Source organism: Electrophorus electricus, chromosome 14 (assembly GCF_013358815.1).
Source record: "Electrophorus electricus isolate fEleEle1 chromosome 14, fEleEle1.pri, whole genome shotgun sequence".
Classification (NCBI taxonomy): domain Eukaryota; kingdom Metazoa; phylum Chordata; class Actinopteri; order Gymnotiformes; family Gymnotidae; genus Electrophorus; species Electrophorus electricus.
Window position 1 is genome coordinate 19,825,291 of NC_049548.1, and position 12,866 is coordinate 19,838,156.

General features: G+C 41.6%; 1 protein-coding gene across 2 annotated transcripts; it reads right to left on the reverse strand.

Annotated features, from left to right (window-relative positions):
- Nucleotides 1-3,228: 3,228 nt before the first annotated feature.
- Nucleotides 3,229-12,303, reverse strand: si:ch211-217a12.1 (alanine aminotransferase 2-like). Of its 2 annotated transcripts, none has more exons than XM_027017430.2 (12): nucleotides 12,067-12,303; nucleotides 11,549-11,689; nucleotides 8,636-8,725; nucleotides 8,426-8,534; nucleotides 7,970-8,103; nucleotides 7,380-7,623; nucleotides 6,683-6,762; nucleotides 6,443-6,579; nucleotides 5,613-5,787; nucleotides 4,277-4,432; nucleotides 4,030-4,142; nucleotides 3,229-3,597 (listed from the first exon to the last, which is right to left on the reverse strand). In XM_027017430.2, exons 1-12 carry the CDS (start codon nucleotides 12,109-12,111, stop codon nucleotides 3,507-3,509), a joined length of 1,515 nt encoding a protein of 504 aa, XP_026873231.1. In that variant the 5' UTR covers nucleotides 12,112-12,303; the 3' UTR covers nucleotides 3,229-3,506. The 2 variants fall into 2 exon arrangements, with proteins under 2 accessions (XP_026873231.1, XP_026873239.1); XM_027017438.2 differs by having other exon boundaries at nucleotides 11,549-11,729; nucleotides 12,067-12,302.
- Between the last annotated feature and the right edge of the window lie 563 nt (nucleotides 12,304-12,866).

The window sequence follows — 12,866 nt, forward strand, 5'->3', positions numbered from 1 at the left end:
AACACTGTGTCAGGGCAAGAGATTGTGTCTTAGACTAAAATGTATTGCATTATAAGAAGAATCTTTACTTTGAAACTCTGTTCTTTACCTTTTTCACACTATGAAACAGAATTGTAATCGCCCTAAACTTTGTTTCTGGGCAAGAGATTGTGCTTTGGACTAAAATGTAATGCATTATCACAAGAATATTTACATTGGAACTCTGTTCTTTACCTTTTACACTCATTGAAACAGCGTGTCAAAGCATTGTAATCGCCTTAAACAGTGTGTCAGCTCAAGCGATTGTGTTGTACACTATAAGGTAATGCATTATAAGAAGAATCTTTACATTGCAACTCTATTCTTTTTTCTTTTACACTCATTGAAACAATATTTCAAAGCATTGTAATCGACTTAAATATTGTTTCAGCGCAAGAGATTGTGTCTTAGACTAAAATTTAATGCATTATAAGAAGAATCTTTACATTGAAACTCTGTTCTTTACCTTTTTCAAACTATGAAACAGCTTTGTATTCGCCTTAAACACTGTGTCAGGGCAAGAGATTGTGTCTTAGACAAAAATGTATTGCAAGATAAGAAGAACCTTTACATTGCAACTGTTCTTTACATTTTTCACACTATGAAACAGCTTTGTATTCGCCTTAAACACTGTTTCAGGGCAAGAGATTGTGTTTTAGACTAAAATGTAATGCATTATAAGAAGAATATTTATATTGCCACTCTGTTCTTTAACTTTTTCACACTATGAAACAGAATTGTAATCGCCCTAAACTTTGTTTCTGGGCAAGAGATTGTGCTTTGGACTAAAATGTAATGCATTATCACAAGAATATTTACATTGCAACTCTGTTCTTTACCTTTTTCACACTATGAAACAGCTTTGTATTCGCCTTAAACACTTTCAGGGCAAGAGATTGTGTTTTAGAATAAAAGGCAATGCATTATAAGAAGAATCTTTACTTTGAATCTCTGTTCTTTACCTTTTTCACACTATGAAACAGCTTTGTATTCGCCTTAAACACTGTTTCAGGGCAAGAGATTGTGTTTTAGACTAAAAGGTAATGCATTATAAGAAGAATCTTTACTTTGAAATTCTGTTCTTTACCTTTTTCACACTGTGAAACAACATTGTAATCGCCTTAAACACTGTTTCAGGGAAAGAGATTGTCTTTTAATCTAAAATGTAATGCATTATAAGAAGAATCTATACATTGAAACTGTTCTTTACATTTTACACTATGAAACAGCTTTGTTTTCGCCTTAAAAATTGTTTCAGGGCAAGAGATTGTGTTTTAGACTAAAACGTAATGCTTTTTAAGCAGAATCTTTACTTTGTAACTCTGTTCTTTACCTTTTACACTTATTGAAACATTGAAACTCTGTTCTTTACCTTTTTCAAACTATGAAACAGCTTTCTATTCGCCTTAAACACTGTTTCAGCGCAAGAGATTGTGTCTTAGACTAAAATTTAATGCATTATAAGAAGAACCTTTACATTGCAACTGTTCTTTACATTTTTCACACTATGAAACAGCTTTGTATTCGCCTTAAACACTGTTTCATGGCAAGAGATTGTGTTTTAGACTAAAACTTAATGCATTATAAGAAGAATCTTTACATTGCAACTCTGTTCTTTACCTTTTTCAAACAATTAAACAGCTTTGTATTCGCCTTAAACACTGTTTCAGCGCAAGAGATTGTGTCTTAGACTAAAATGTATTGCATTATAAGAAGAATATTTATATTGCAACTCTATTCTTTACCTTTTTCACACTATGAAACAGAATTGTAATCGCCCTAAACTTTGTTTCTGGGCAAGAGATTGTGCTTTGGACTAAAATGTAATGCATTATCACAAGAATATTTACATTGGAACTCTGTTCTTTACCTTTTACACTCATTGAAACAGTATTTCAAAGCATTGTAATCGACTTAAACATTGTTTCAGCGCAAGAGATTGTGTTTTAGACTAAAATGTATGTGGAAGAGTTGTGGTTAGAGGCCTACAAGGATCGGTGAGGATCTGGGGGTGTTTCAGCAAGGCTGGAATCAGACAGATTTGTCTTTGTGAAGGACACATGAATCAAGCGACTTACAAAACTGTGCTGGAAGAAAACTTGCTATCTTCTGCTCTGACAATGGTCCCCAACTGTGATGATTGTTTTTTTTTCAACAGCACATTGCTGCATGTCACACAGCCAGGTCAATCAAAGTGTGGATCATGGCCAGCCCAATCTCCAGACCTGAACCCCATTGAAAACCTCTGGAATGTGATCAAGAGGAAGATGGATGGTCACAAGCCATCAAAGAAAGCCGAGCTCCTGGAATTTCTGTGCCCAGTTATCCAACAGCAATGTAAAAGACTGGTGGAAAGCATTTTGGTATGCTGTTTGGTATGGTGTTTTTGGGGTGATATGCAGTGCCTTTTGATCTTCAAACATGGTGTGTATTATGGCATCCAGAGAGTTCAATTTTGGTCTCATCTGACCAGACTGTATTCTCCCAGTAGTTCACAGGCTTGTCTAAATGTTGTTGCGCAAACTTTAAATGTGCTTCAACATGCTATTTATTCAGCACTGGAGCAATGGTGAGTGTGCATACAGGCCATGGCGGTTGAGTGCATTACTTATTTTCTTTGAAACAATCGTACCTCCTGATTCCAGGTCCTTCTGTAGCTCTCCACAACTCTTCTGATATTTCTTTTCACTCCTCTGTCTGAAATCTTGTGGGGAGCACCTGGTCATGGCCAGTTTATGGAGAAATTATGTTCGTTCCACTTCCAGATTAATGGCCCCAACAGGGCTCACTGGAACCTTCAGTAGTTTAGAAATTCTTCTGTAATGTAAACCATCAGTATGTTTTGCAACAATACGGTTGCGAAGGTCTTGAGAGAGCTCACAGGTCTTACTCATCATGAGATGTTTCTTGTGTGGCACCTTGCTAATAAGACACCTTTTTATAGGCCATCAGTTGAACCAGCTGATATTAATTTGCACTAAGTGGCAGGATTGCTTACTGATAGATTTCAGCTGGTGTTACGACTTTCCATGGCTTTTTGCACCTCTCTCTTTTTGTGTTCAATACTTTTCCCTGTGTTATTATTACACAATTTATGTACATCTGTGGTTTGATTTCTTTGCATGTGTGGATTGGATGGGTTGTTACCGATGTCTAGTGAGAATTTCATGTCAATTGCACCTTTAGAAATATACTTACTTAGAAAATTGGTGACTGTGCGTGAGATATATATTTATTTATATATATTAAAAAATATATATATTAAAAAAAAACTTAAGAATGACTTTTAATTAAGTCTAAATTATATAATTCAAAGAATTATTTAAAATCATGAACTTTTTGCTAAGAACATGTTTGTTAGTCCTTCAGAAGGAGATTTAAAAGAGTCCATTAAGGCCATTAATGCTGATAAGTCGAGTTTCCTTAGGACACTTCCTGAAGTCACCCTTCATGTCCAGCTCACTAGCAGCGTCTGTGTGGAGGCATGGCTACGAATACTGCTCTGTAAAACTCTGATGAAATTCCTTTATTTTAGCCAGAACTATCTTCAGTTTGTCTGTAGGTGGTAGGATGGTCATTCTGAATTGAAAAAAGATACAACATGAGGGGCACAGAGCCACACATTACAGCAGCACACTACAGCAGTCTTGGACTACAGCAACACACTACAACAGTCTTGGATTATGGCAACACGCTACAGCAGCCTCAGACTACAGCAACACATTATAGCATACTTGGATTACAACACCACACTACATGAGTCTGGGACTACACCAATAATCTCCCACCCGATCTACTAGCCACACGACTAACCCCCTCAATCCCTCTACTACTCTCCCCTTCAACTACTAACCATACCACTAACCCCTCACTGCTTCTACTAACCACACCACTAACCCTCTCACCCCCCTCTACTACTCTCCCCCTTCTAACCACATCCACTAACCCCCTTGTACTGATTCATCCCATCTACTGCAGAACTGCTCCATTCCCAAGACCTCCTATACTGACCTGAAGTGGTAGGTCCCGTCTCTCTGTCCGAAGCCACTGCCTGGAACTAGACAGATGCCTGTCTCTTCAAGCAGTTTCATGCAGTAGAACATATCAGGGGCCTGTCCCTTCTCCTACACACACACACACACACACATGCAGGATGAACCCAAGGTGTCATCAGAATGGGGCCAGGTGGGTGTGGTAAGTAGGGATGAGGATAGGTAGGCAGGACCAAGCTGAATGGGGAAAAGTCATCAGGGCCTACCTTGGCTTGTGCAATAGCTTTAGGAGGAAGCTGTATGCGTGGGAAGGTGTACATGGCTCCCTGCACTGGGTTGCACGTTATGCCTGGCACCTCATTCAGGATCTGCTGCGTCATCCGCGCCTTCTCAGCCAGCATGGCAAGCGTGGCTGAGCGCTCCTATACAGGAAGATACAGTGTGGTTACATGGCAACAAGCAAACATCTGAGAACACTGTGCACTTATCTGGATGCATCTGCACTTAAAATGTGATGATATCATTTAAGTCATAATGTTAAGATTCCTTTTTAACAAAAAAAGAGCATGCACATTTTACAGTGCAATATCATTACTGAACAAATTGGGACTGAGGCCACAGACTTTCGAACCAGCAATTCTGAAAAACAGTACGTTTCCTGTTTGAGCCCTGCTCTCTGTCTCAGTCAGACAACCCCTGACATTCAGCAGTAAACTTTTCTATTGCAGCTGGAAATGCACAGGTCTCTCAGTGATCATCAGTCATCAGACCCTGAGACAGCAGAGCAGCCCCACATCATTATATTCCCTCCATCACCCATATCTGGGTGAGTATGTTTCATTATGCTCCCTCCTTCATGCTTCACAACTGGGCGAGTACATTTCGTTATACTCCTTCCATCATTCACATGCACTATAGCAGCTTTTCTGACATACAAAGTTCCCTTGATCATTAGACTGCAAGTACATTTTTGGCACTAAATATTTGCTAATAGCAATGTTTTGAGAAGTGTGTTGAAGTAAGTTGTTTGTAAGCATGTTGAACTTAAAATAATGTGTTAATGTTGCAAGTTGCTTAGCCTGTTGCTTAGCCTGTAACAGTAGTGTAGATGCTCAAGTTGTGCAAAATAAAGATGTAAGCAATATTTTTGCACATTTCCTCCTGCCTTTGTTATAATGGGAAACAAACATGTGTAAGGCCTGGTAAGTCTAGTGTAGTGAATAGATTAATAGGCAAGTGTCCACTGTAGTGATTACCTCACCTGAACTGACTGGACAAATGATTCCCTTTACTCTCTTCTCAATAACCTTAATTACTTAAATAATATCTTAAGTAATGATCATGTAAAAGGTTTGGTACTTGTTAAATATACCAGGTTGTCTACAGATGAAGTTCATTCAACTAAACAAACCAAGACATGTATGGAAGGGTAGGATTATTTCTTCATCTGCTGGCAACAAGTGTAAAATGCTCTGGATAACCACATTACATGTGAACAGGAAACAAGTCCCACCCTTCACACTAGGACAAGTCTTTACAAAATGTGGCAAGCAGGGAAAAAACAAGTTTACAACTACGGTGTTGAATGATAGAGACGGTGACCTCAAAGAAGGTTCTGTAGGATGGTTCCTCTGGTAGGGGCGGATTGACCACCAGGTCAAGGAGGACCTGTCCGGGCACAGGGGGACACAGCCGCACAGACACCAGCTTGGTGAGCTGGACCTTGACCTCAGGGTCCATGTTCACCACCTCCATGTAACCGGCACGGAAACCACACCTGGGAAAGGGGGAGGCACATCAATGAAGTTGTGAGTTGCAAGTTACTGCTTTTGTGATACCAAGCCCGGCCATGTGCATCACCACTGATGCATTACTGCTCCTGTGGTGCCAAGGTATCGCCTGCTTTCAGAGCAGGGCAAGAACACTTCACTCAGATGTGCTTGTACAGTACAACTCCAAGTATATTTCTGCTGATCGCAAACAAGTGAACAAACTCCTCACTGTTAAGGTCAAGTTTGTAAACACATTCCTTACTGTTGAGTTTTCAGCACTTTAGGTTTGGACACTAATGGCCATTTACATTTATGGCATTTAGCTGACGCTTTTATACGAAGCAACTTACAATTATGACTGAGTACAACTTGAGCAATTGAGGGTTAAGGGCCTTGGTCAGTGGCGGGGCTTGAACCAGCAACCTTCCAATTACAAGTCAAGTACCTTAACCACTGAGCTACCACTGCCCAAACCATGAGCACTAACATTATGCACAACGTGGGGCTCAAACCCACAACTGTGAATGAATAAATGTATCGCCTGGGTGTTGTAGAGCAGTCTGGTAAATATAAAACTCCAACATCATTAAACATAAATAAATCAAACTAGTATATGTGGGATTATAGGATTAAAATGGGACACTGCCCTTGGACACTTACTCTCCCATGTAGCACTTGGAGGTGGAGTGGAAGGACACCAGCTCCACTTGGTCTGAATATTTGGAACCCATCTCAAACAGCACCTTCTTAAAGGAGTGAAACCTACAACCATCTGCATACACGTTATCCTGGTACACCTGGACATTCGAGAGTGGAACGTGTGAACAGGTACTGAGCATGTGAGAGCTTCTACTCTTCAAGGAGAATGTGAATGAGCTGACTGGAGGCTAGAGGCTTCACCTCGTCGGCCATTAGAAACAGGTTTTGTTCAGCTGCGAACTTGATCACATCCTCTATGCACTGTCTGCTCTGCACCTGACCTACCAGGAAAAGGTAATCAAAAAAAGAAACAAAGGGTTTACACCAGGCTTCTGACCGCTATCATCTCTTACCATCCTATGTTAGATAAGCACATTAATTCTGTTAAAAGTGCTGTGATGGCTTTAATGACACCAACCATGCTCCGGGAGACCAACACAAGTAGTTTACCTTGTACTTTGTTTTTTTATTTACATGAATCAACATCATTAAAAAGACTCTTATTTGAAGGCCTTGTACAGGTTGATGACAAAGGTAAACATACATTTCACAGGCATAACAGATATCACAAGGTGCAGGACTACAAAGCACAAAGAACATATACAAAACACTTCTGGTTTTCCAATAACCATGTTTTTAATAATTTTTTAATTAAATTGAGTGATTAAACCTCTTAAAACAGAGGGTAGAAAATTCCAAGCATGTGTTGTTCAAAAAGATAATGTGACCGACTGTAAACCCCACTTGTGAATTTATATACAAACTCTCTTAGCACTAAAGGAGCAAGATCATTTAAGAATTAAAAAAAAATAAAAATAACACTGTGTTGGAAAAATCAAAGCCTAATTCATCGCACTTGCTCCATGTTCAAAATCCACCTGGTCAGTGGTGGTTTTACCTGTGGGGTTGCCAGGGTTGATGATGCAAAGGACCCGCGGCCTGCAGTACTGTCTGGCTGCCTCCAGGGCGTGCTGTAGTTCACCAACAGCCAAGCTCCAGCAGTTCTCCTCATCTAGGTAGTAGCTGATCTGCACGGCTGATAACTCTGCCAGAGCAGCAGAGTAAAGGGGGTACTGAGGGATGGAAATCATCACTCCTGTACGAGAAGAACCTTCACCAGACACCAGTAGCTTCAGCATGGTCTACGAACAACAGAGGGAGACAGAGAGAAAACGAGAGAAAGAGAGAGGGAAAGAGAAAGAAAGAGAGACAGACACCGAGAGCAAGTGAGAGACAGACACACACAGATTGCGAGAGAGAGAGAGAGAGAGAAAGAGAAGAGAGAAGAGTAGGGTGGAGGAATAATAATAATGTAAATGAAGCAAGAGATTTGATAAGATGGAAAATGGATATTTGGGTAATAGTCCAAAAGCTATAACATGGTATTTTTTTTTTGTTGTTTTTTTTAACAGAGATGGTAGAGATGGTAGACAGAGATGGCATTATTGGCAGAGATGAACGTGTCCTGCACATGCGGTGGTTCTTTACCGTAATGCCATCGCTGGCTCCGGTTGTCAGGTAGATGTTGTCAGGGTTGCATGGGATACCACCATCTCTCTTTTCAATGTAGCGTGCCACATCTTGCCGGACGATCTCAATGCCTTGGCTGGCACTGTATGATCCTGAAAGAACACAGCAGTAACATGGCACATCAATGTTTACTGTACACTCCTGAGAGAACGCAAGAGTAACGAGGCACATCAATGTTTACTATACGCTCCCAAGAAAACATAGGAGTAACGGGCACATCAGTGTTTACCGTACACTCCTGAGAGAATGCAGAAGTAATGGGACACATCCTTCAGAGTAATAACAGGGGGCAGAGCTTTACCCAGACTTCCTCAGCATTAACAGGGGGAGGAGCTTCACTGAGCCTCCACGCTATCAGTACAAATGGGGCAGAGATTCACCGAGGCTCCAGCAGAAACAGGGGCAGAGCCTTACCCAGGCTCCCTCCTCCACAGGCTTGAAGGATGCGTCGTGCTCTGGTCTTCGTGTCCTCTGGAAATCTGTTGTCTTCCAGGAGATCAGGGTAACAACAAAGAGCCAACACCTGAGATGCAGAGAAGCAGAGATGCAGGTAAATGTGGGAAATTGCTCTGTTACATACCCACCCCTCACTTGTCTGAGGTGTATAAACACACTCCACCTCACCTGTCTGAAAAACGTGATGGGTTGTTGCCCCATAGCATGGCAGTCTCCGATGTTGGCCTTGATGACTTCAGTGAATGGCTTCTGTATTCCCTACACACAGGAGCAGCACAAATCAGCCATTATGTAACTGACACATCTACACACAGTAGAGAACACACTTGGACAAGTACATCCTGCACATGTGCAAACAGGTGTGTAACTGTCATTTCTCCTCACCAGATTAGCATTGTTTAAAAAAGTACCACTGGCATGAATATTATTATACAGCTATTGGTATACATCCAGGAATTAATGAACAGTCTCACAAATGTATGGTCTGGTTTTATAACATACAATACTAAGAGAGAAGAGACAGATGTTTATTCACCTCCTTAAAGTTGATGTGACTATGTTTAAATTAGGGGCCTACAAACTAGATGCAAAAAAAAAAAAAAAAAAAAGAAGTTGAATTATAGCAAGTCACAACAAAACTCAAACTTGTCAGTTTTCTTCACGTACAGAACACATGAACATCAAACTACTGCAGGGGACAGAGCATTTTCCTGTAAAGGTTCCACATTATGGAATAACCTTCTTGTAAATGTTTGAGACTCAGACGCAGTCTCAATATTTAAGGCTAGGCTGAAAATCAGTACAGTCAGGCATTTTATTAAATACTTCCCATCTTAGGCAAAGGTGTAGATCTGGGGGGTCCATGGGCATTGAGAATTATGGTAAACTGGGATGTTATGATGCGGTCACCTCACCTCTCTTTAGTCATTCAAGTTTGTTGACTGACAGCAGCAGAGTGCTGATGTTCCAGGGTGCCCTCATAGCTGTTTCCTTCTGGCTCTTTCCTGTTAGCTATGCTGCCAAAGTTAGATCTGACTAACTATGCCTAGTAACCTGTCCTCTCTCTGCTGACGTACATCTACATCCTGGTGTCATGTTGCTGAGCTTCAACCCGTCTCAGCTGCTCTGGTTCCTCCCACCACCCCCTGACCCTCCCCTACTGTAGCTCCTCCTACACCCTGCTGGGCAGCTGTCCCAGGGATATTCCTGTGCTGCATGTATTTTGGACAAACACACACTGAGCCTACACTAGGACTTCTAGGAACCAAGAATAGACTTCTATTGCTTACTTATTTTGTTCTTTATCATTTACATTGCTGTTATTGTGGTGTCTGGTGTCATCCAAATGAGGTTCTCTTTTCAGCTCTGTTCTCTCTGGTACCTGCCAGGATTTTGTCCTTTGTAGTTTGTCTGTCTCTGCACAGACACTAAAGTCCCAGAGCTTGCTTTCCTGAATACTATTTGCAATACAAGTACTTTGCATTGAATTTCCCTGGCAGTCAATGAGGATTCCAAATGACTGCCTACAGTTTCATGTTTCTGTACAGCTGAGCAGTAGTAATGGCTGCTGTGATGAATCTGGAACACATCTATAGCTGTAGTGGTAGACAAGCTAACAGGGCCTACAACAAGTTTCCACTCAACTGCTTAAAGTGGAGCTTATAACTGTCACAGCTGATTAGAAGGAAAAAAAGAAACAATGACCACAGACCCCTCAGTGCACAGTTTACCTTTTCTTTCTCTCATGCTCTTATTTTTGCAATTAACGCGTTAGGGTTAGTGAAATATTCACACTAGATTAAAGGGTCTAACTCTAACCCACAAACATGCAAGCACACACCCACGTGCAGGTGTGCGAGCGTGCACACACACACACACACACTCCTCTCATTAGCACTCCTGTGCTTGCTCACATGGCCCTGCGCCTAGCTTTGCTTTGTGCTGGCAGTGAGTGTGGGAACAGACTGAATGACTGCAGGCGTTGTGTAGGACTGCAGACCCTGACCCACCAGAGAACACCACTGTTCTGCCCCACTGCAGACCCCAACCACCCCCCCACCCCACCCCACCACAGAGGGCTCCACTGTTCTGCCCCACTGCAGACCCCAACCACCCCCCCCACCCCACCACAGAGGGCTCCACTGTTCTGCCCCACTGCAGACCCCAACCACCCCCCCCACCCCACCACAGAGGGCTCCACTGTTCTGCCCCACTGCACTCACTCATGTGAACCTGGTCCATGAAACTTCTTTGTACTAGTGACTCACACCACCCAAAGTTCAATACAACACAGACATTGTGTGACTTAAAACATGCTGCATTCATGATGCAGTACACTGCTAAAACATTTTAAAACATAATTAAACAAAACACAACACAAACAACATAAATAGTGTATTACGTTGTCAGACATACTACTTTGTTAACATCAGACATCAGTGCGTGAAGAATGAGGCTCATCTACATTCAAGGTGATTTCACTAAAGGCTCTGAATTTATTGATTTAATAACATACATTGATCTCATAACATCCAACCCCCTCTACATGTTAATTTGAACCTTTATAATAGACGTTTGAATGCTGGCATTAAACTCCATTCTGCAGTGATTCAGATTACTGATATGATTAGAACCCAACAGGAAGATGTAGATTCAGCATTGACAACACTCATAAGTCACTTATGAAGCCCCATAAAACCTTTTAGCATAATAACACCGCTTAAAGCGTCGGACGGACCGGTGTTACTAGGCTAAAAGTAGAGATCCTCACGATCTCCCAAATACACAATCTTCTATCCTATATTTTTGTGTGTTCAAAAGGCAAGTCGCTGAAATCAAACACGCACATGAGCTTTACGCGCGCTCAGCGGTGAACTATGATGAATAAGACTTCATAACTGCATGATCACTTTGTAGCCAAACCAAATGTTACTACAGCTGATCTGCTACTGCCAGCGAGCACGTAACTGATATTTAATTGGCACAGTGAGATCGAAGTATGAAATAGCAGGCAGATTCTCGCTGTGTTTAGCAGATATACTGATCTTTAATTTAAGAAGTGTTCCTTATGCACAGGCTCACCTGTTTGAGCTCCTGCTCGAGCTGGACGGCCCTTTGTACTATCGGTCCGCGCACTGCGTACTCCACGCGCTTCACGCTGGGGTTCATGGTGCCCAGCGTTAGCACTTTGCCGCGGTGGACGACAGAGTTCTCAGTCATTTCCTTCAGGTTTAAGACGTGGTGAAATAGTCAGACTTAAAATCTGCAAAGAACATTACGCTAGCTGTTTTATTTGTTATTTAATTGTTGGTAGAAATCAAACACAATACATTAAAAACGTTGCATGGCATGACCGAAAAAATACAAATTAATCAAGTTATAGCTAGCTAGATTGTTAGGTAACTAGCTAACTAACGAACCTATTCAGCATTTTAGTCTCCTAGTTAGCAGATAACTAGCACTTGAAATGAATGTTGGCCTGGTGTCTAGCTAGATACGGGCGACTTATACACCCAACCATAAATATTAAGAGTATAAAACAATATGTTCATAGCTTACAAAGTTTGAGCCAGTTAGCTGGAAAACTCTATATTACATACCTCAACAAATCCTGTTTCGATTAAAGTGTAGTGATGGACTTGCATCAAGGTAAAAGTATCCGTTATCAAGCAACTTTGGGAACAGCGAACACGTGCACACGTTCCCTCAACAGCTGACAGCGGCACTTGTGGAGTTTGACGGAGAAAACACGCCTCTCCTTCCTCGATACTGACAGCGGCACTTGTGGTGGGAGGGGTGTGTGTGTGCGTGTGTGTGTGTGTGTGTGTGTGTGTGTGTGTGTGTGTGTGTGTGTGTGTGTGTGCGCGTGGGTGGGTGGGGGGTTGGAGAAAACACGCCTCCCTTTCTTCCCTACTGCATCTGTTGTGAAAGTCTTTGAGACGCAGTAGTCGCGTGCTCCGGGCGCACCAAGACTGCACCGCGCTGGCAGTCTGTCGACCTAACAGCGTCCCACAGAAGAAACCCATATTTTATATATATATATATATATATATATATATATATATATATATATATATATATTGGACAGAGCACTCTCAACCATTTCACTGCGAGTTATACTGTGTATGACTATGTATATGACTGTGTATGACTACTCTACTGATTTCCTACAGTCAAGTATCAAATTCTATTTTGAAGAGAGAGATCTGTTCTCCAATTAATCCAGTGCACCAGAGCCACCATAGTCAGAGCAGCAGTTTAACTCATAAAGCAATCAGAATATTTTTTTCGAACCAGAGGTCATAGGGAGAGCCCTGACTAGTTGTCAATAAGAACCAAGTAAGGACCAAGTCCCAACCATCAATGACAAGTATTTTTAGTTACTGGCTCCCACATAATT

Excerpts from the sequence above, each read along its gene's own strand:
- si:ch211-217a12.1 (XM_027017430.2), bottom strand. The coding sequence starts at position 12,111 with ATGCAAGTCCATCACTACACTTTAATCGAAACAGGATTTGTTGAG. Across the intron at positions 8,535-8,635 it reads CCATCACGTTTTTCAGACAG|GTGTTGGCTCTTTGTTGTTA; the intron begins GTGAGGTGGAGT and ends TCTGCATCTCAG. Across the intron at positions 8,104-8,425 it reads CTGTGGAGGAGGGAGCCTGG|GATCATACAGTGCCAGCCAA; the intron begins GTAAGGCTCTGC and ends GTGTTCTTTCAG.